This window comes from Labeo rohita, chromosome 12 (genome assembly GCF_022985175.1).
Source record: "Labeo rohita strain BAU-BD-2019 chromosome 12, IGBB_LRoh.1.0, whole genome shotgun sequence".
Lineage (NCBI taxonomy): Eukaryota > Metazoa > Chordata > Actinopteri > Cypriniformes > Cyprinidae > Labeo > Labeo rohita.
The window spans coordinates 29,468,637-29,492,628 of NC_066880.1; the positions used below are offsets into that span (position 1 = coordinate 29,468,637).

Here is a 23,992-nt window from a genome sequence, read left to right on the forward strand (position 1 = left end):
TATAATAAAATATTTATTTTTTAATTAAGTATTTTACACAAAATTGAAATATTTATTTATTTGAATTTTTCTCAGTACTTGTTTTGCACAAAAATATTGGAAAACTAATTTGAAAAGTTTGAAAATTTGTTGAAATTTTTGTGTTATATTTGAATATTACGTTTAATGTTTTTAAAAGTTTTAGTACTTTTTTGCACACAGATATAATAAATAAATATTTATTGTCCGTTTAAATATTTTACACTGTATTTAAATACTAACTATTTAATTTATTTGAATTTTTATAATTTTTGGCACACACAAATATGATAATTGAAAATACTTATTTTCTAATTAAGTACTTTACACAAAATGTAAATATTTATTTGGTTTGAATTTTTGCACAAAAAATATTGGAAAACTAATTTGGAAAGTAAATATTTTTGTGTGTTATATTTAAATATTAAATGTAATGTTTTTGAATTTCTATCAGTACTTTTTTGCACAGAAATTTAAATATTTATTATTTAAATATTTTACACAGTATTTAAATATTAAATATTCAATTTATTTACATTTTTATCAGTACTTTTATTGCACACACAAATACAATTACAAATATTTGTTTTTTTTAATTAAGTATTTTACAGAAAATTTAAATAAATATTTAATTTAATCGAATTTTTATCTTTTTTTTAATAAATTTGAATTTTCTAAAATATTTTTGAATTTTGAATGTTTCAAAATGTTGGGTAAAGTATTAAATTTGAAAACAGATATTAATAAAATGATTTATTAATAAAATACTATAATAATAATAATATTACTTTTTGGTAAAATAGGTATATGATCAGCGTTTCATTTCATGGTCCACATGCAATATCTTAGTAGGCAGCATAATTATCCTTCCTATTTTTTGTAACGGTCATCAAATGTGTTCCCTTAAAATGCTCCCTGCATAGGTTTGAGATCAAAGCCGGTGTCTGTATATGCTGTTTTGTGTATGTAACCCAGTTAGAATGCCATTGAACATCCTCAAGTGTTCAGATCGTGTGTGAAATGCACAAATCATTCTTGCTCCTCAGCGCCACCCTGTGTTTAGCAGAGGTACTGCACTCCGCCCATTCAGTTCCTGCTGGCTCTTGATTATTTCAGTGCCGCTGTGTCTGTCAAGTCAAGTTTTAATGACTTCCACCCAATTAATTAGTCGTCTTTTAACTAGAGACGCTGTTCTTTTAGCTGATTCTTCTGTGTTTCCCTGTCCGCAGTGGGGTTTCCACGACAATAGACCCGTTCTGGGACATCAGTTTGGATCTGCCGGGTTCGTCCACCCCGTTCTGGCCGCTCAGCCCGGGCAGCGACGGCAGCGTGGTGAACGGAGACAGTCACCCGACCGGAGCCACCACGCTCACAGACTGCTTACGCAGGTACGGACGCACGCGCCCGTCCCGCTACAGGACGGCACTTTATCTGCGATCACTGACTCACGCTTCTGCATTGCAGGTTCACCCGACCTGAGCACTTAGGAAGTAGCGCCAAGATCAAATGCAGCGGTTGCCATAGTTACCAGGAGTCCACCAAGCAGCTGACGATGAAGAGGCTTCCTATCGTGGCCTGTTTCCACCTCAAAGTGAGTGTCTGTGTGATTTGGGTCTGTTTTGTTGTACATCAGAATGCACTGTATATGGTCTTCTTTGAAGTAGGGATACCTCATACATCAGTTATAAGTATCAGTTGTAAGTTATAAATGTATACCTAATGTCGTATACATTTATAATTGTGCATGCTTATTTCTCCCATTATGTTTTCCTATGTTTAGATTACCTTGTTTAAACATGCTGATAAAGGAATACCACTGTTAAATGTAGTTTTTAGCAAATATAAAAATTAATCCTCATTTTCATACTGTATATTACAATGATTTGATGCCAGAATTCACTGTTAGTATTGATATTATTATTTTCATAAATTGAATTAGAGGTTTATGATGATGATAACAATTGTAAATAAAAACAACACTGTTATATTATTAAAATATTCATATTAAATTATAAATGTACAGAAATATTAAAATGTTATACTGTGTACTATGTGGGGGAAAAAAAAAAAGTAATTACACAGCTTTGGTTCAACTTCATAATTTATGGAGGGACAAAATTAAATCATGTACATGTTGAAATATATAAAAATTGTTGAATACATAATTTAATGCAAATTATTTAAATAAATGAATGAATAAACAAATGTTTGTTTATTTATTTATTTATACATTTATTTATGCTTTCAATAATTAAATTATGCATTTAACGATTTATTTCTATATTTCAACATTTATTAAATTCATTTATTTAGCAATTTGCTGTCAAATTATATTATATTATATTATATTCAAAATTTAAATAAACTTTATTCAGCACTGAAAATTACTATATTATTTTCTATTATATTATATTCATAAATTAAATAAACTTTATTCAGCACTGAAAATTAACATTATATTATATAATTAATTTAAATAAGCTTTATTCAGCACTAAAAAATATTATATTATATATTCATAGTTTAAAAAAAATAGTTTATTCAGCACTGAAAATGATCATATTACATCATATTCATAATTTAAATCATATTTAGCACTGAAAATTATTATATTATATATTCATAGTTTAAATAAACTTTATTTAGCACTGAAAATTATTATATTATATTATATTATATTCATTATCATATTATATTTATAAATTCTGTTATTTAGCACCAAGATTACTCTGTAATTGGTTTTGATTCCATAATTTTTTTTTTTTTTTTTCACAAATTTCATTGTTGTTGTCTCTATTATTATTATTATTATTATTATTATTATTATTGTTGTTATTTCTTTGCTGCTGCTGCTACTACTGTAATAACATACTTTTATTATTTATTGTATTTAATCGTAGCTTTCATTCTCTGATCATGTGACTGAATGTGTTTGTTTAAACCCGTGACTCGTCTGAGTGTTTGATTGCTCTGGTTTCTCTCGTCCAGCGGTTTGAGCATTCGGCGAAGCTGCGGCGGAAGATCACCACCTACGTGTCGTTCCCTCTAGAGCTGGACATGACGCCCTTCATGGCCTCCAGGTACGAGCGCCGGCGTCTTCGTGGCGTCTCATTAGAGCACAGATAGGGTGGTCAATGCTAACGTCGTTTCTGTTTGTCTCCCAGTAAAGAGAGCCGGATGAACGGACAGTACCAGCAGCCCGTAGACTCTTTAAACAACGATAACAAGTGAGTTGAGCGCCTGCTGCGTTCGGTATTGTCGGGTGTGAATGAGTGAACGATTGGTGCTGTAACGCGTGTCTGTGTGTCTGCAGGTATTCTCTGTTCGCGGTGGTCAATCATCAGGGCACGCTGGAAAGCGGCCATTACACCACATTCATCCGCCAGCACAAGGACCAGTGGTTTAAATGTGATGATGCCATTATCACTAAAGCCAGCATTAAAGATGTTCTGGACAGCGAGGGGTCAGTCATACACATACATACATACGTACATACACACAGGAGACATTTGAGTTATACCCGAGTCTCACTGCAGTACAAATACAATATCAAACCAGGGACATTTGCAATAAGTAATTTATAAATGTCATTATTAGTAGTAGTAGTACTGCTGTATTAATACACAATTGGAGTACTACTTTTGTTTTGAATATTTCTATGCAGTTTTTCATTAAATATAATAATAATAATAATAATAAAAAAATACTAATAAAAGTAATGTCAAAGTAAAATTGTCATATTAAAAAATTCAAATTATTAAAAAACTAATAAAATAAATTAATATTAATATGTAAACAAATTTATGATGTAAAAACAAAAATGACAATAATTTGTTGCCATAATTCACTTTTCACAGATTTCTTTATTATATATTTTTTTGTATTTTTTTAGGTTATTATGCATTTCTCATTCAATATAATAATAATAATAATAATAATAATAATAATAATAATACTGATGATGATAACAACAAAAGTGTTATATTAAAAAAACAATTACGTGATGCATATAGAAACAAAAATTATTTAATGTAAAAAAAAAAAAATGGCAATAATTAAGTTTTGTTGCCAGAGTTCACTTTTCACAAATTTCTTTTCACAAACTTTTATTAATATTTTATTTTTATTACTTTATTATTTTTAGGGTTATTATACATTTCTCATTCAATATAATATAATAATAATAATAATAATAATAATAGTACTGATGACAACAAACAAAATTGGTATATTAAAAATTCAAATTATTAAAAAAAAATTATATATTGTTTTATATTATTTTTTTTATAATATTAAATCTTACAATTATAGGAATTAAATCAATATTATAATATATATTACAATAAAAATATTACAATTATATCATGTAAAAACAAAAATTGCAATAATTAAGTTTGTTGCTACAATTCACTTTTCACAAATTTATATTATTATTATTATTATTATTATTATTATTATTTGTTAAAAATAATTATTACATTTTATTTTTTATTAATTTAAAAAAAGTTACTACTCAGTAACAGGGTTATTATATTTAACTAAAACCATTATTTATTTATATATATATATATATGTATATATATGTATATGTATATATATGTATATTATGATTTAGATGAACTAAATAAAAATAAATACTAAACAAAATGAAATTATTTTTTCAAAAATTACATTTTCATTGAGTTTGACTTGATGCACCAAAATGACTAAAAACTAGAAATCTTTTTAAAATTAGTTTTATTACATTTTATTTTTAATTAAAAAATAGAAATAAAATATTTTAAAAAATAATAAAAAAGTATTTTATTTCAGCATCAATTTTTGTTTAATATTTTGCTTAAAATACTAAAATAGCTCAAACTAAAACTAAAATAATTTTTGAAAAATCTATATTGACTATATATAATCATACAGTAACTAAAAATTGAAACACAAAAATATAAAAGTAAAAATTGATTCATAATATTAACAACTCTAAAAGTATCTCAAAGATGTTAAAATAACACTGCTTTCCGGAAACTGTTTTTAACTGTTGTTTCTAAAAAAATATACTTATATTTCCCTTTTGCAGGTACTTGTTATTTTACCATAAACAGTTCCTTGAATACGAATAATGGCGATGCAGGAGCGGCCCGAGTCAAAGCTGTGAAGGGAGGATCATATGAGTGAAGGCGGGATGGAGGAAGCGCAGACCGTCCAGCCTGACACTTGCTCGTCCCACGAGAGCTGGCAAGAACAGAAGAGCGTTACGACATACGAACGCAGCCTTTCTCACTAAAGAAAATCAAAACAACAACATATAATGAAAAAAAAAAAAAAAAAAAAAAAAAAAAAAAAAAAAGTGACACAGCTAAACCAATCTGCACTGAGCAACCGGAGCATACTTGACAGAACGAGGAGGAGACAATGATGGAGTTCTCACTACAGACAGACAGACTGACATCTCCGTACGCGCATTTCACTCTTGCGTTTTCTCCCCCCCAAAAAAAACCTGATTTTCTCATCCTCCTCTGATGGATTTTTCCGAGAAGTATAAATGAGGGAAAAATATTCCTTTTTTATTTCTTCGTATGCATTATTGATGTACTGAATGCAACAGAAAGGTGTTATTGACTTGAGCGTAAACTTATATTGTCGTTCGTCGGTTGAGTTTGGAAATACTGTCCTCGTCCAGCACTTTGATTTGTGTTTTTTCATTCGCAGCACATCTCCGCCCTCATTTTTTGTCGTCTTTTTTTTTTTTTCTCTTCGGGCTGGAAGTGTCTCTCACACACACAAATCTATATATAAATCTATTTTTATAAGTCATTGGTTTCTGTTTACGTGTTCTATACTCTCATCTTTTTCTCTTCACGTGCTTCGATATGAATGGAAAGAAGGTGTTTCTGCTTCGTCGCATCTTTGATCTTGCGTTGGACTTGGTTTTAGTTGCCGGTTTGGTCGTGAAGGCTTGTCATGTTTTCAGATGCATTGTGAATGAAGACGTTTTCCTTTCATGTGATGCCTGTCGCCACCATGGCTTGATTCAGCAGTGTTATCCTCAGCCACGAGTGTGTGTGTGCGAGTGTGTGTGCGTGAGCGCATGTATGCATATCCGTGTACACATATGTGTGCTGTCTGAGCGTGTGTGTGTGTGCACGCATGCAGGTATGTGGGCACCTGTGTGTTGGTGTTGTTACGTGTGTGTGTGTGTGTGTGTGTACTGAATCAGTACTCAAACTTGGCATGCCGTTCAAACTGGATGCTAAAAGACTTTGGGGAGGATTTTATAAATGTTAATTATGTATCTATGTATAGTATGTATGTATGTAATGTATGTAAAACAAATCAATGGAAAAAAATGAAGAAAAAACGCTGTGTGGTGTGATTCACTCTTGCTTCAGTTTTAGTCTTTTATGGAAATCCATTTCCGCCACTGAATAAATAATAAAAAAGGTAATTGTGACTTTTTATCTCACAATTCTGACTTTTTTCCTTGCAATTTCGAGTTTATATCTCGCAATAATGACTTGTTTTCCCAGAAATGTGAGATATAAACACAATATAAATGTGAGTTATGAAGTCCAGTTCTGAAGAGAAGGCGAATTGCGAGTTTATACCTAGGAATTATGACTTTATAACTCGCAATTGCGCTCTTATTTCTCAGAATTGCAAGTTTATGTCTCTCAATTCTGAGAGAGAAAGTCAGAATTGTGAGAAGTCGCAATAACCTTTTTATGATTCTCTGAATCCTTTGTTCTGCTTGTTAACGTTCTCTGATTTCAGCATCTCTTACGCTGTTTTTAGGCCATCGTTATTTCTGATGAGATGGAAAAAAAAAATAAGTTCACTTACAAAACAAAAAATTACAGATAATGTACTCACCCCCTTGTCATCCAAGATGTTCATGTCTGTCTTCAGTCGTAAAGAAATTGTTTTTTGAGGAAAACATTGCAGGATTCCTCTCCATCTAATGGACTTTTATGGTGCCCTCAAATTTGAACTTACAAAATGCAGCTTCAAATGACTCAATCTCACAATTATAGGAATTAAGTCAACATTATAATATATATTACAATTAAAATATTACAGTTATATCATGTAAAAACAAAAATTACAATAATTAAGTTTGTTGCTACAATTCACTTTTCACAAATTTATTTTATTATTTTTTTATTTATTAAAAATAATTATTACATTTTATTTTTATTAATTTAAAAAAGTTACTACTCAGTAACAGTTATTATATTTAACTAAAACCATAAAAAAAATATAATAAAAAACTAAATAAAAATAAATACTAAACAAAATGAAATTATTTTTTCAAAAATTACATTTTCATTTAGTTTGACTTGATGCACCAAAATGACTAAAACTAAAACTGAAATCCTTTTAAAATTTGTTTTACAATTCTGACTTTTTCCTTGCAATTTCGAGTTTATATCTCGCAATAATGACTTGTTTTCTCAGAAATGTGAGATATGAAGTCCAGTTGTGAAGAGAAGAAAAGATTAATATGTTCACAGAATTGCGAGTTTATACCTAGGAATTATGACTTTATAACTCGCAATTGCGCTCTTATTTCTCAGAATTGCAAGTTTATGTCTCTCAATTCTGAGAGAGAAAGTCAGAATTGTGAGAAGTCGCAATAACCTTTTTATGATTCTCTGAATCCTTTGTTCTGCTTGTTAACGTTCTCTGCTTTCAGCATCTCTTACGCTGTTTTTAGGCCATCGTTATTTCTGATGAGATGGAAAAAAAATAAGTTCACTTACAAAACAAAAAATTACGGATAATGTACTCACCCCCTTGTCATCCAAGATGTTCATGTCTGTCTTCAGTCGTAAAGAAATTGTATGTATCTCCATGTAATGGACTTCTATGGTGCCCTCAAATTTGAACTTCCAAAATGCAACTCTAAACGATTCCAGTCGAGAAATAAGGTCTTATCTAGCAAAACGATCTGTTATTTTCTTAACAAATTGACAACTTGTATACTTTTTAACCTCTAACGTTCGTCTTTAAGGCAAGACATTTGACTCGGAGGCCATCTATGAAATGCCTCTCGGGCTGGAAAGTGCTATCTGTTTGAATGGGGAAACATCAAATTCTTATAAACTGTTCACCAAGCTTACGGTTAAATTTCATATTTGAAACCACCAGTGAAATCTGATAACAAACTGCCTCATAAATATCCTTCCTCATGCTCCAATAGCGTTAAAAAAAAGGTCATTTTCAGGCGAGATCAGCCAGTGCGCATGCGCAGTACTAAGCGCTAGGGATGGGCGGATCGATCCTGAAATATCGATACTTTCGATACTGACGTTGTATCGAAAGGATCGATCCTCACATAAAAATATCGATTCTAAAGTGCATTTTTAACCATTAATTTTATTTATTTAACAAGAAATTTGGTAGATAAAATAAGCCTCTAAGAGGAACAATAGACTATTATCGAATTATTGTGTAGGACAGAACTATTTCTCCTGCTCATCGGAACATGCAAATGCTGTAAGACAGAACCAATCGATCACAGATAGCGTTCGCTGCTGACGCTTCATTCAACATTGATAATAATCAGAAATGATGTTTCTTCCTCTTCTTCTCATGGCACTGAAATAATAAAGCATTATTTAAAAAAAAAAAAGTAGCAAAGTATGTTAGAATGATTTCTGAGAACACTGAAGACTGGAGTAATGATGTTGAAAATTCAGCTTTGATCACAGATGCTTTTTGAATTACATTTTTCAAAATATATTAAAATAGAAAATAGTTATTTTAATTGTTCATTTTCCCAATCTTGCTGTTACGAGGAATGAGTGACGTGAGGCGAGCGGATCCATATGCGAGCTTTTATTGATAATACGAGACAAAGACATAGTCGTGCAGGCAGGGTCAAACAACAGTAAACAGAAATGTAGGAGGCGAGACGAGAGAATAGTCCAGGAAGACGAGCGATAGTCCGAAAAGGCAGGCGGCTAGACAGACGATAACGAGATAACCAGGCGAGAGATCAAAAACCAGGAACTAGGAACTTGGAACAGGAACTAGGAATCTAGGAATCTAGGAATATAGGAATACAACAATTCAACAATCCGTGGTTTGCAAGTGGAAAGACCGGGGCTTTTATAGCGCCGCTGATTGGTCGCGGGTGAAGTGCAATGGCTGATGGGGAATGTAGTCCGGGGTGTGGTGCAACAGTCTGTGTGTGACAGGGCGAGAGTGACATCTAGCGGTGAGCGGACAGCGGGACACCGACCAGATTCGTGACACTTGCTGTTTTTTTTTTTTTGTTTTTTTGTTTTTTTTTTTTTTTTTTTTTTTTTTTTTTTTGTTTGTTTGTTTTTTTGTGTTCAAATAAGTGCAGCCTTGGTTTGCATGGTTAAAGACACATTGCAAAATCGTACTGACCTCAAACTTTTGAACAGTATAGTTAGGCTAGCTTGTGTAAGTAAATTTATTTAAACTAGTTGTTAAAAGTTCAAATTGGTTGTTATATCCTGTAATTGTTGTCTGTAAGAAACAATTTGTAGTAACAACAAATTTACCATGGTTAACATGTTCTCTTTTGGCTTGCTTCCTTTTACCATGGTTAACACTACAGGAACATTATTTCAACCATAATATTTGTAGCAAAAACAATGGTAATAATAATTAATAATACTACTACTAATTATTATTATTATTATTATACATTTTAGTACTTATGTAACACCATGGTTGTTTTTCATGAAGTACCCTCCAAGGTACACCTTTGTACCTTATCTACCCTTAATACGTGTGTACTTGTATGTTACTAATATACTCCCTGGCTTTTAGGGGTAAAGAAAGGTGCACCTTTGAGGTTACTGCCCAGTAAAGAGCTAAAATACAAAATTTTAGTATATTTTATTTCTAACAGTGTTAAAAAAAAAAAAAAAAAAAAAAAAAAAAAAAACGCTTATGAAATGTTTAAAACACATGACTTTCAAATATAATGTTAGTATAATTATATATAAGTATAATATAAGTAAGTTATAATATAAGTAAGTATAATTACTGATTTTATCCTTAAGATCAATTTAGTTTAGAGGTATCGGTATCGGTATTGATATCGACGATACTTGGCTTGAAAATATCAGTATCGGATCGAAAATAAAATAGGAGGTATCGCCCGTCCTTACTAAGTGCAGGTCTCAAAACGCTGACTTGTAACGGCACCTGCGGTGACGCACTGACTTTACCAGTCAACGATTGGCTCTTTCGTTGAGAAGGCGGGGCTTCGCGGTCATAATGAGCGTTGCATCTTTCCCCATTCAAAACAGTTAGGGTACATCTAAAAACTCCCATCTCGTTTTTTCCGTGAAGTGCATTGCTGTTTTACCTTTTTTTTGTACAGCGTGTTTGATCCAGAGATGGGAAGTAAAGAAGTGCAAATACTTTGTTACTGTACTTAAGTAGATTTTTCTGGTATCGGTACTTTATACTTCACTATTTATTTTTCTGACTACTTTTTACTTTTACTCCTTACATTTTTACACAAATATCTGTACTTTCCACTTCTTACATTTTCAAACCAGTCTCATTACTTTAGTTTTAATCAGCATTTGATGGATCACCATTCGATAACAAATCTTTATTAAATCATGGATTGGTTAATCTTGACTGGCAATGCAATTCGGCCCGCCAAAACGGTTTCTATCAAAGTAATCAATGCGAGTGACTCCAGAACGGAGTGGAAGCGCGTGGGTGGATCATAGAGGCAAAACTACTGACCTGTTCAGGACTTAAAGTCTAGGTCAGTTTTATCTGTAAACAGGCTGCTAAGCGTTGCTAGGAGTTTAATACTTAACTAAGTAAACGAAGACAAAACTACAGCAGTAGTACTATAAGCCAAACGAAACTAAACTCCTATCATCATCACTCAAAATACTGTGTGCTGAAGGACATCATTATTATCTACAGTAAAGTTACAGTAGTAATTTAGCAAACAAATGTTATAAAACATAATTTTGTAATCCGTTCAGAGGGAGCTAGGGCAGATAACAACACAACCCTTATGAAAACTAAAACCAAAATCCATGGTTACTATACTTAAACCATGGTAACCACAAATGAACCATGGTTTTGCTACACTAAACATAGTCTAACCATGATATGTGTAGTAGAACTATGGTCGTAGTTAAATTAAAACAAATTGTAATCAATCCACCCAAAAACAAACAAACAAAAAAACATGGTTACTATACTTTTACTGTAATAAACCATGCTTAATTTTGGTATTAGAAAAATATGACTCTTGATAATGCAATAACATGTTTAGTATTAGGATTTTTCTGTAAAGATATTGTCGTGATGTAATCATTATTGTACTAATTTTGACATTTAGACAATTTAGAAAATATAGTTTTCTTAAATCTATAGTATTTAAGCCATTTTAAGATAAAAAACAACATCTGGTCATAATGTGACACTTTAAATTGAACCTAAATAAAATTGTTACTGCAAATAGAATATAATGAGGTTGTTTTGCAACAAGGTGGAGACAGTTCTGCTCATAACAGTAAATTGCTGATGGGAAAAGTGACAGGTACAAGAAAATGAGTGAAAAAAGCAAACACACACAAAGTGAGATGCAGAGAGACATTATGGAAAATGAAGAGACTAAAAAGGAAAATGGAAGTGAAAGTGCAGTTCAAGAGAGAGCCTTTTTCTTATTTTGCACGGCCCCAGCCTAAGGTTTTAAACATTTATTTAAATGTGATGGCCATACAAAAAAATAAATCAATAAAAAACGGGGTTGTCCATGTTTTCAGAATGTGTTGTGGGTGTATGGGATGAGTATGATTTCCTGGGCTGGAATTTTGTCCCAGTCCGGCCCTGTTCTACATGGTGGTTGTTTAGCCTTGATACCTTCATTAGCTAACAAAAGTTTAAATGTAAGTTATTTTGTATTAATGTGTCAATATGATGTGAGGTCCAGTTTCCAGCGTGACACTAAAACAAGTGGTAGTAATGGGTACTTTTTACTTAAGTACATGTCAGACAGATACTTTTACTTTTACTTTAACTTAAGTAAACAAGTGTAGTCTTTTTTTTTTTACCAGAGTATTATTAAACATGAGTATCTGTACTTCTACTTGAGTGAAGGATGTGTGCACTTTTGCCATCTCTGGTTTGATCTTCTTTGCATGTTCACTTTATAAACTCTGGGTTGGTACTTCTGCAGAAATGTAGGATATTTTAAAGTTGGAGGAGAAAAGGAGGTTTTAGACGTACCCTAAATGTCCTGACTGGAAAAAAAATAGTTAAATCATTAATTTGTTTAAAAAGGCACCATTTAAATCCACCATATGAAGAAAATTCCTGAAATGTTTTCCTCAAGAAACATAATTTCTTTATAACTGAGGAAAGAAAGACACGAACATCTTGGATGACAAGGGGGTGAATACATTTTCTGTCAATTTTCGTTCTGGAAGTGAACTTCTGTTTTAAGGCAGGACACTACAGGCAAAACTGTTGCTTTTCATACAGATTTTGGGCTGTTTTGCCTCTATAACATGTATTTGTTCAGAACAGAAAAGGAAAAACATACAAAATACACATTTAAGTGTTTATTTTAATGCACTTTATCTATTTGCGTTTGTAGATTTCAATTCGAGTCCATATCTTTGAAGGCGGTGAGTTTGTTTTTCCACTTAAGCAGCACTTTACACTTTTATTCCTGTCTGTATTTTGAAGGTTTTTACTCGGGGGTTTGTTTATATAATACTCACCTGTTTTTATACATCATTTCATTCCTGAAAACATGGTGAAAATGTATATTTGTTTGTCTGTTGACAGCATTTTATGGAGAGATAAAAATCCTTTTTATAAAAGACACTTAATATATCAGCAAAATCAAACCAGGATTTTGAATCTGGCTTTATCCAATATTCAGATTTCTTCTCTGGAAATGCAAGTTTTAAAATGCAGATTTCAGTAGATAATGCCTCATGTGCATGTAAAAAACTTTTAATATACTATAATAAATCACCTTGGGAAAGTATGGTGATACAGCGGAAGTCAAAAGTTTACATACACCTTGCAGAATCTGCAAAATGTTAATTATTTTATCAAAATAAGAGAGATCACGTAAAATGCATGTTATTTTTTATTTAGTACTGACCTGAAAACTTTTGGAATTTGAAGATCAGGGTAATTTCTGAATGGCAGTACTAAGTGGGAAAAAAAAACCAACAAAAAAAAAAACCTCATCTTCATTCTGTTCAAAAGTTTTCACCCCTGCTTCTTAATGAAAAGATGGATCTCAAAATCATACAGTCATTTTTGGAAAGAGTTCAAATACACAAAAATGCTGAAAAACCAAAGACTCTTCTGAAGAACCGCGGGCAGTTTAACTGTTCAGGACAAACAAGGGACTCATGAACAACTATCACTAAACAAAAAAAAAAAACACAGCTGTGGATCATTCAGGTACAACACAGTACTAAGAATCAAGCATATGTAAACTTTTGAACAGGGTCATTTTTATAAATTTATTTATTTTCTTATGTGGACTATATGTAAATGTCTTTTATGTGAAATATTTTATTCAGGTAACATGCATTTTGTATGATCTGTCTTTTGATAAAATAACATTTTACAGATTCTGCAAGCTGTATATAAACTTTTGACTTCAACTGTATATATTAGTTTATGTTTTTAGTTGATTTACCTGCAGTGTCTTAAACTGCAAAACAAAAGGTTTCAGAAGATAAATCTTAGTTTTCTCCATTGAAAAGTTGATTTGAAGCTTTGAACTCCAGCGTTGTTACATTAGAAAATATGTTTCCAAGCCACAAAATCATGTTTAGTAGATGAATTTCTGTTGAAATGCCATATGCACCTTATTTTTCCTGTTAGAATGGGTGTTGCCATTTTGTAAATTCAGTGGGTTTGCCTTCCGGTTTCCTCCAGCTATGTTTAGCTGTACAAAACAGCTTGTTTTGCTGCTTGATACTGCAAACTGGTGTGTATTACCATAATATTTTAATGTGTTATTTTAATTATGAACATAGTGGTTTGTAGTGCGAACAGTCTTACCGTTTTATTGTCACACATTTACAGAAAACAGCTTACTTCTGCGTTGAAAAATAAGGCATAGATTATCTGTATGTTTCTGTTATAGATCAGTGCATATTAATCTTATTTCTCAAGGGAGTTCCACCAATCAGAGAAGAGTCACAGTTACTGCGGAAACCAGAAAGTGTAAAACTGCTTACTAGTGACCAGCGAGTGACTTGAAGCTCTCCCTACAGAAACTAAATATGTGACCCTGGAGCACAAAACCGGTCGTAAGTAGCACAGGTTCATTTGTAGCAATACTTGAGAAAGCCAGACCAAAACGTTTTGAAAAGTTTAAGAAGTTTTAAAAAGTTTTAAGTTGATGGTTTTCAGTCTGAAATAGTTAGAAGTTTAAACGAGTTTTAATAGGTTAGAGTTTGAATGTTTTGAAGGCAAAACAGTCTGTCAGAGATGATAGATAGATAGATAGATAGATAGATAGAAATAGATGATAGATAAAGCATGTTGCTAGCATGTTTTTAGCATGATTAGCATGTTGTTAACATGTTAATAGCATGACTAGCCAGCTACTAGCATGTTGCTAGCATGCTTCTAGCATGATTAACATTTTTCTAACATGATTAACATGTCGTTAGCATGTAATTATCATGATTAGAAAGTTATGAGCCTGTTGCTAACATGATTGCAGCATGATTAACATGTTTCTAGTATGATTAGCAAGTTATTAGCATGTTACTAGTCTGTTTTTAACATGATTAGCAAGTTACTAGCATGGTGCTAGTCTGTTTTTAACATGATTAGCATGTTGTTAGCATGTTTCTAGCATGATTAGCAAGTTACTAGCATGGTGCTAGTCTGTTTTTAACATGATTAGCATGTTAGCATGTTTCTAGCATGATTAGCAAGTTAGTTACTAGCATGGTGCTAGTCTGTTTTTTAACATGATTAGCATGATTAAGTTATTAACGTGTTGCTAGCATAATTTTTACATAATCAGCATGTTGTTAGTATATATCTAGCATGATTAGCCAGTTACTAACATGTTGCTAACATGATTGTAGCATGATTAACAAGTTACTAGCATGGTGCTAGTCTGTTTTTAACATGATTAGCATGTTGTTAGCATGTTTCTAGCATGTTGTTAGCATGTTTCTAGCATGATTAGCAAGTTACTAGCATGGTGCTAGTCTGTTTTTAACATGATTAGCATGTTAGCATGTTTCTAACATGATTAGCAAGTTAGTTACTAGCATGGTGCTAGTCTGTTTTTTAACATGATTAGCATGATTATTAGGATGATTAGGTTATTAACGTGTTGCTAGCATAATTTTTACATAATCAACATGTTGTTAGCATGTAATTAGCATGATTAGCCAGTTACTAGCATGTTGCTAACATGATTGTAGCATGATTAACAAGTTATTAGCATGGTGCTAGTCTGTTTTTAACATGATTAGCATGATTATTAGCATGATTAAGTTATTAACGTGTTGCTAGCATAATTTTTACATAATCAGCATGTTGTTAGCATGTAACTAGCATGATTAGCCAGTTACTAACATGTTGCTAACATGATTGTAGCATGATTAGCATGCCGTTACCATGTTTCTAGCATGATTAGCAAGTTATTAGCATGTTGCTAATATGATTAGCATGTTGTTAGCAAGTTTCTAGCATGATTAGCAGGTTACTAGCATGGCGCTAGTCTGTTTTTAACATGATTAACATGATTATTAGCATGATTAAGTTATTAACATGTTGCTAACATAATTTTTACATAATCAGCATGTTGTCAGCATGTAACTAGCATGATTAGCTAGTTACTAGCATGTCGTTGGCATGTTTCTAGCATGATTAGCAAGCTACTAGCATGACTAGTTCCTAGGCTTGGCTAGTGAGATAGATAGATAGATAAATTGATGGATAGATGTCATTTTCTAACAAACCATACATCAGTGTAAATCTTATTTATTCATGCATAAATCTCTCTTTCAAAAAACGGACCATTATGACTGGTTTTGTGGTCCAGGGTCACGTATGTTTAGTTAATTCAGAAGTTGCAATTATAGTAATAATGAAAACATCAACAGAGTCACGAGGCCTTAACAGTGTGTTGTGCTCTATTAAATACAGCATTTAATAAAACTAAACTAAAGTTATGTTTCCATAGGAATACTTGAGGAATGACATGTGCGGTACAGTGTTTACATGTGTTTATGGTTTCTATTCCTCAGGACACGTATATTCACATGCTCGTTTGCGTCGGTGAACATATGATCCTGAACGCTCTGCTTTTATCGGCGTGCGTCTGAAGCGGCTGATGGGGCGCGCCGTTGTCATGGTGAAGGTTCTCGGCGGCGGCGGCGGCGGCGGCGCGCACGGGCTCCTGCGCTCCGGCCTGTTGATAGAGAGTGCGCGGCGCAACCGTGTGCTCGGAGAAGCAGTAGATGCAGGTTTCGGTGGCCCTCGGCCGGTCCTGAGTCACACTGCCCTCCTGAGACACTTCATCCGCCCGGGCCATCAGAGAATCTAAAACAAACAAAAACAGTCATTTATTTTGAGATAAATAGTATATATATATGATAAATGTATATATATATGATATTTTTATAGATACCTTTTGAGGATTGTCCTTGTTTGTTGGGCTGTTGTTTCTTGGTGTCCAGCTGTTGCTGGTGTTTGGCTCTCTTGAGCAGCAGCATGATGGCAGCGGTCAGTGTAAACATCAGCACTGTGATGCAGAGGCCCAGCAGACCGTACAGCAGCGCCTCCGAGTACAGCGCCGATCCGGCCACTGAGCGCCCTCTGCCGGTCACAAGCTGCACTGCAGACCCGCCGACAGGCCTCTGCGTCACGGACACCGCACCTGTGCCAGAGTGACAGAATTACAGCGCTCACAGTGACCACAAAGGCATATATACATGCAAGTCAGGTTTATTGTAGAACAGACACTTTTTAAAGATACGTTAACTGCAAATTTATCCGGGTATGTTTATTTTTTGAAAGTCATTTCCCGTCCCTTATGGTTTTACTTCAAGTAAAACCAAAAAACATGGTAACCCCAATTTAACCATGCTTTTGCTACACTAACAGTTGAACCATAGTATGTGTAGTATATTATACTGTATGTTAATCACTGCACAAATAAAAAGCATGGTTACTACACTTTTACTATAATAAATTAATGGTTCATTTTCATAACACATTAGAGTTTATAGGCAGCTGGTAGTATTTTACTGAAGCTTGTTTCCGCCACGGACTGCCAAAAAAGTAATTGTGACTTTTTATCTCACAATTCAGACTTTTATGCTACTTCTCACAATACAGATCTCACGGTTCAGCCTTTTTACTTGTGATTAAGACTTTTTCGTCTCGGAATAACAAGGAAAAGGTCAAAATAGTGAGATGTAAAGTCTGAATTATAAAGGCATATTTGGAAGATGTAAACTCAGATTTCCCAAAAAAAAAAAAAAAAAAAAAAAAAAAAAAAAGTCAGAATTAAGAGATGTAAACTTAGAATACAAAAAAGGAGAAAATAAAGTCAAAATTTTGAGATGTAAATTCAGAAATCATTTTTACATTTGGGAGATGTAAAGTCAGAATTCCGAAAAAAAAAAAAAAAAAAAAAAAAAAAAAAAATAATTGTGAGATGTAAACTCAGAATTCTGAAAAAAAAGAAAGAAAAAAAAATCACATTTTCGAGATGTAAAGTCAGAATTTCGAATACATAAATAAATAAATAAATAAATAATTGTGAGATGTAAACTCAGAATTCTGAAAATAATAAAGAAAAAAAAATCACATGTTTGAGATGTAAAGTCAGAATTTCGAATAAATAAATAAAAAAATAAATAAATAATTGTGAGATGTAAACTCAGAATTCTGAAAAAAAAGAAAAAAAAAAAAAATCACATGTTTGAGATGTAAAGTCAGAATTTCGAATAAATAAATAAATAAATAAATAATTGCGAGATGTAAACTCAGAATTTTGAAAAAAAAGAAAGAAAAAAAAATTACATTTTTTAAATGTAAAGTCAGAATTCCGAATAAATAAATAAATAAATAAATGTGAGATGTAAACTCAGAATTCAAGAGAGAAAAAAAATCACATGTGGGAGATGTAAAGTCAGAATTCTGAAGAATAAAAAAAAGTAAATTGCGAGATGTAAAGTCGGAATTCCAATAAATAAATAAATAAATAAGTAATTGTGAGATGTAAACTCACAAAAATGAAAAAAGTGAAAAAAAAAAGTCAGAATTGCAAGAAGTAAATTTGGAATTTAAAAAAAGGCAAAACTGTGAGAATTAAACTCAGAATTAAGAATTTTTTAAGTCTACGAATTCACAATTCTGTGAAAGAAAACTCAGACAGAAACAAGCTTCCACTGTATTTGGAACCACAGAACTGATGTCATTTTGTGTAATGTCAAGTATGATTGTTCTGAGATGTGGTTTAGGTTCATCTGACTCAGTGACGCAGGTGCTTGACTCACTCCTGCATGCGTCTGCGCAGGGCGCCGGGTGACTGCCGCACAGCTCCGAACACCTCAGACACTTCTTCAGCAGCGTGTCGTAGAACTGACCGGACACGGCTTTACATTTCCAGGCCACTGCGACACAACATCACACGTCCTTCATCAAACGATGCTCTTCACACATGTGAGCTGAAGACAGGCGGTGTAACTTACCGCAGTACTCAGAGCAGCGATTCTGAATCTTGATGTCGTGACAGACCAGACTGCAGGACATACACTTTCGCAGCAGGCTGTCCAAATACTGACCCTCCGGACAGCTCTGTGCCATCATCAGTCAGTCCCCGACAAATACCTGCACAGCCCACGCATACAAACACTGAGTATTACCCTAGTAAATATGTTCTTGATTTGAAAAGAACAGATTAAAGCTGAACAAACACTTGAAAACATTTGACAGGTTTAAGAGGCTGAATGTTCTGATTATAGTCAGTTAACTGTTTATTCTACTAACTAAAACACCAGAGAAACAAAATGAGCAACAGGCCTTTGTGATGTTATCAGTTCAAATGAACTTCTTTTACACTTCTTTTTTTCACGTTCAGTTTTTTTAATCTCTCACGATCAGCTATTACACAAAGATGATGATCGTAAAATGACTCAGAGGAAGTTAACAGTATTCACTGAAGCTGGTAAGATATAGATGAAGATATAGATAGGTATTTACAGCTAAAGTGGGTGTATTTTACATTGATGTGTTTTACTCTTTAACATTACCTGGGTTGCATTTGTATTACATACTTGTTTTACTTCAAACCAAAATAACTAGTTATTATTTTGGTTGAGTTGCATTTTATAGACATACACACACATTATATATAACTAATAAGATTTAATTATTTATTATTATAATTATTATAGAATATGATAATAAGTAAATACAAATATAAACACATTATATATAACAAATATAATGATTTAAGTATTTATTATCATATAGTTATTTTATAATATGATAATACATAAATAATCAAAATATACATAGAATTATTTTTCGAATTATATATATATATATATATACAGATTTATAAATATTTGATATAAAACTGTATATATATATATAAATTAGACATAAAAACTATATCACAAATAATGTAGAAAAAATAATAATTCTAATAATATTTTCATATTATCATTGCATATAAAACTATATTACAAATAATGTATTACAAACTATAAGCATATATATATATATATATATATATATAATTTTTTTTAAGAGAAATGTTACGTACAACATTTTTTTATTTATATAATATAATTATAATATAAAATATGTAAAAATTATAATAAATACATATACTTGTAATTATTTCTTAAATATATACATTCATTTATATAATAAATATATAAATAATAATTACACACAGTACACACACATATTAGGCAAACTCCAACTTTTATTTTGTATGCGATTAATCGTGATTAATTGTTTGACAGGCCTAATATATAAATATATATACACATATAAGCAATTACAGCATAGTAATACTACATACTGTATATATATATATTCCATCATATTATCATTGCATATAAAAACTAGATTGCAATAGTCATGTAGGACTTTGGGATTATAATTAATGGTCAGCAGATATCTTATTAATGCATTAATGTCAACTGTAGATTTCAGGATTACTTTTGAAATCAGCAGTGTTGTGAATCTGTAAATAGCTTGTAAATCTAAAGCACATTCACTTATGCATTAGCGATGATCACTTACCTCGAGTGAGAATGGAGACATGAGGGGTCTGAAGTTGAGTTTTCTGTGAGTGTGGGACTATTTGTACCAGCAGATGATTTGACTAAAACCACACCAAGCCTCATGAGACCACACTGTTGCAACTGCTGTTATTACAGATAACATTTCTGAACAACTTTGATTATTAAATTGATTATATACACACATAAAATCAATTAAATAATCAGTGTTTTTCATAAATGTCATCTGTAATAACAGCAGTGTGCTTAGAAAGGGAATGTTGAATAATATTTTAATGTCATATTATTATAAGATTATAAACGTATATATACAAAATAAGTTATGTATATATAAATACACACAAATGAATGTATTAATGAATGTGTTAAGAGAAATACATTATTTATGTAGAAAATATTTTTATGCAGTCTATATATAATATAAATTATATATAAAAAAAAAAAATATATATATATATATATATATGTGTGTGTGACCTTGGACGACAAAACTGAGATTTATACAACATCTGAAAGCTGAATAAATAAGCCTCCATTGATGTATGGTTTGTTAGGACGGGACAGTATTTGTCTGAGATACAACTATTTGAATATATGGAATCTGAGGGTGCAAAAAAAAATAAATATTGAGAAAATCACCTTTAAAGTTGTCCAAATTAAGTTCTTAATAATGAATATTACTAATCAAAAATTAAGTTTTGATATATTAACAGTAGGAAATAAACAAAATATCTTCATGGAACATGATGTTTACTTAATTTCCTAATGATTTTTGGCATAAAAGAAAAATCAATCATTTTGACCCATACAATGTATTTTTGGCTATTGCTACAAATAAACCCCAGCGACTTAAGACTGGTTTTGTGGTCCAGGGATATATTTTATATATATAAAATAAATGTTATTTGATTTAATGCATCATTGCAGTGACTTTCTGACTAAGTATGGGCTGGAAACTTACTGTTTCAGGTAATTATGATGCATTAAGTGGCTTTTGTTTCTTGTGTTCGCTCATGAACCACATTTTTAAAGACGTATTTAAACAAAGGTTCTTCCAGCTGAACGCTCTCATGCTGTAACATGAACTAAATGACTAGACCAACTCAGAGGGGGGAAAATTATTCATATAAAGATGACTCGGGCTTAAAATGAAGATGCCTTATCCTCAGGGGACATAACACTCGGGTTTTGTTTCAAAAGATGAATATCTCCAGCCACCGAGCTCCTAATGTTTGCAGACAGAGCACAAGAGCTTAACAGAGACACAAAAATCGACAAGGTGTCGCCTATAAAATGAGTCACGTTGTTGCGTTCAAGGTGAAACCGATCGCACACTCATTTGAGCACATCCTTGCACCTGCAGCTCTTTTAAATAGACCTCAAGTAGATGAGTGTTTCTTAGACAACCTACAGAAACCGGCAGAAAACCTATTCGAATGGCAACAGGAAGGTCTGGTGAGCATGACGGTGCAGTTGGTGCTATTCTGTGACCGGAGCAGTGAAGCTGAACCACAGAGACAGATGGTGTCACATCGCAGGAAGAGCTCAGCCGATACTCCACACCTGTTGACTCAAAATGACAGCAAAAGCCTCGTTTTGAATAAACACTGCATTAATTATTGTTTTTGGTTTCACTGCGTGTCAGTCAGAGAGAAACGGTGTGAGTGTAAAGTTCTCGTTACTAGGCACAGGGGTTTTATTTGATGCTAAAAATGTATTAAAACAAACTGATCAAAAAAAAAAAAAAAGTGAAGAATTGGTTCTACATAAAACTCAGTAATTATTCAGCAAGGCTGCGTTAAACTGATGATAAGTGACAGTGAAGACTTTTATAATGCTACAAAAAATAAATGTTGTTCTTTTGAACTTTCTACTCATCAAAGAATCCTGAAAAATAAAATGTAACACCATTTTCACAAAAACATGAGGCAGAAAAACTAAATGTTAAATGTTTTCAACATTTATAATAACCATAAATGTTTCTTGAGCAGCAAATTTGCATATTAGAATGATTTCTGAAGGAGCATGTGATTTTGAAAACGAGTAATGATGCTGAAAATTCAGCTTTGATCATAGAAATAAATTACATTTTAACAGATATTCACATAGAAAACAGCTATTTTAAATTGAAATAATATTTCACAATTTTTACTATATTATTTGTCGGCATAAAATGTAATATTATAGTAAATATGTGACCCCGGACTACAAAATCAGTCTTAAGTAGCACAGGTATATTTGTAGAAACAGCCAACAATGAGTCAAAATGATCGATTTTTCTTCTATGCCAAAAATCATTAGGATATTAAGTAAAGATTATGTTCCATGAAGTACCGGAAATATATCAAAACTTAATTTTTAATTAATAATAATAAAGCCGATTTTCCTCAATATTTAGATTTTTTGTATCCTCATATTCCAGATTTTCAAGAAGTTGCCAAATATTGTCCTATCCTAACAAACCATACATAAATGGTAGTGATGCATAAATCTCATTAAAGAAAAAATTGAACCTTATGACTGATTTTGTGGTCCAGAGTCACAAATGTTCTTTTGAATTCAGAATGATTTCTGAAGGATCATGTGACACTGGAGACTGGAGTAATGATGCTGAAAATTCAGCTTTGATCACAGAAATAAATTACATTTTAACAGATATTCACATAGAAAACAGCTATTTTAAATTGAAATAATATTTCACAATTTTTACTATATTATTTGTTGGCATGAAACATAGTAAATATGTGACCCCGGACTACAAAATCAGTCTTAAGTAGAACAGGTATATTTGAGCCAAAATTATCGATTTTTCTTTTTAGCCAAAAATCATTAGGATATTAAGTAAAGATTATGTTCCATGAAGTACCATAAATATATCAAAACTTAATTAGCAGTATGAATTACTAAGAACTTAATTTGGACAAATTTAAAGGCGATTATCTCAATATTTAGATTTTTTAGATCCTCAGATTACAGATTTTCAGTTGCCAAATATTGTCCTATCCTAACAAACCATACATCAATGGAAAGCGTATTTATTCAGCTTCCAAGTGATGCATAAATCTATTTTTTTTTATTTTTATTTTTTTTTTTTAAATGAAAAAATCAGGGTGGGTGGAAAAATATTTTTCAGATTTTTTTGCGTTCTCTCGCAAAACCAGTTGAGTTCGGACAAACACTTCCTGTTAACTTTACAGCTTGTAGTTGCTTGTAGAACGCAAAGTTTTAGGAGGGAACGCAAAGGTTTTGCGAGGGAACGCAAAGTTTCTTGAGGGAACGCAAATGTTTTGCGAGGGAACGCAAAGTTTCTCGAGGGAACGCAAAGGTTTTGCGAGAGAACGCAAAGTTTCTCGAGGGAACGCAAATGTTTTGCGAGGGAACGCAAAGTTTCTCGAGAGAACGCAAATGTTTTGCGAGAGAACGCAAAGTTTCTCGAGGGAACGCAAATGTTTTGCGAGGGAACGCAAAGTTTCTCGAGGGAACGCAAATGTTTTGCGAGGGAACGCAAAGTTTCTCGAGGGAACGCAAAGGTTTTGCGAGAGAACGCAAAGTTTCTCGAGGGAACGCAAAGGTTTTGCGAGGAACGCGAGGGAATGCAAAGTTTCTCGAGAGAACGCAAATGTTTTGCGAGAGAACGCAAAGTTTCTGGAGGGAAAAGTTTCTGGAAAAAGGTTTTGCGAGGAAACGCAAAGTTT

General features: G+C 32.3%; 2 protein-coding genes across 3 annotated transcripts in view; one reads left to right on the plus strand and one right to left on the minus strand.

Moving 5' to 3' along the window:
* The window catches only part of usp22 (ubiquitin specific peptidase 22), a 52,625-nt gene extending 46,863 nt beyond the window's left edge, over positions 1-5,762 (plus strand). For both annotated transcript variants that reach the window (XM_051124088.1, XM_051124089.1), the window contains exons 8-13: positions 1,248-1,406; positions 1,483-1,609; positions 3,007-3,098; positions 3,183-3,245; positions 3,332-3,481; positions 5,090-5,762. In XM_051124088.1, the coding sequence (XP_050980045.1) occupies positions 1,248-1,406; positions 1,483-1,609; positions 3,007-3,098; positions 3,183-3,245; positions 3,332-3,481; positions 5,090-5,132 (634 nt within the window). In that variant the 3' untranslated portion in view covers positions 5,133-5,762. The remainder of the gene's footprint in view (positions 1-1,247; positions 1,407-1,482; positions 1,610-3,006; positions 3,099-3,182; positions 3,246-3,331; positions 3,482-5,089) is intronic.
* Positions 5,763-13,068: 7,306 nt separating this feature from the next.
* Positions 13,069-23,521, minus strand: LOC127173965 (tumor necrosis factor receptor superfamily member 13B). Its single transcript, XM_051124098.1, has 5 exons — positions 20,299-23,521; positions 18,732-18,870; positions 18,537-18,653; positions 16,661-16,909; positions 13,069-16,572 (listed from the first exon to the last, which is right to left on the minus strand). Exons 2-5 carry the CDS (start codon positions 18,847-18,849, stop codon positions 16,289-16,291), a joined length of 768 nt encoding a protein of 255 aa, XP_050980055.1. The 5' UTR covers positions 18,850-18,870; positions 20,299-23,521; the 3' UTR covers positions 13,069-16,288.
* Positions 23,522-23,992: the final 471 nt, after the last annotated feature.

Coding starts and splice junctions, on each gene's coding strand:
- LOC127173965 (XM_051124098.1), bottom strand. CDS start 18,849: ATGATGGCACAGAGCTGTCCGGAGGGTCAGTATTTGGACAGCCTGCTG. Junction 18,654..18,731: donor TCGCTGCTCTGAGTACTGCG/GTAAGTTACACC, acceptor GTTGTGTCGCAG/TGGCCTGGAAATGTAAAGCC. Junction 16,573..16,660: donor ACAAGGACAATCCTCAAAAG/GTATCTATAAAA, acceptor TGTTTGTTTTAG/ATTCTCTGATGGCCCGGGCG.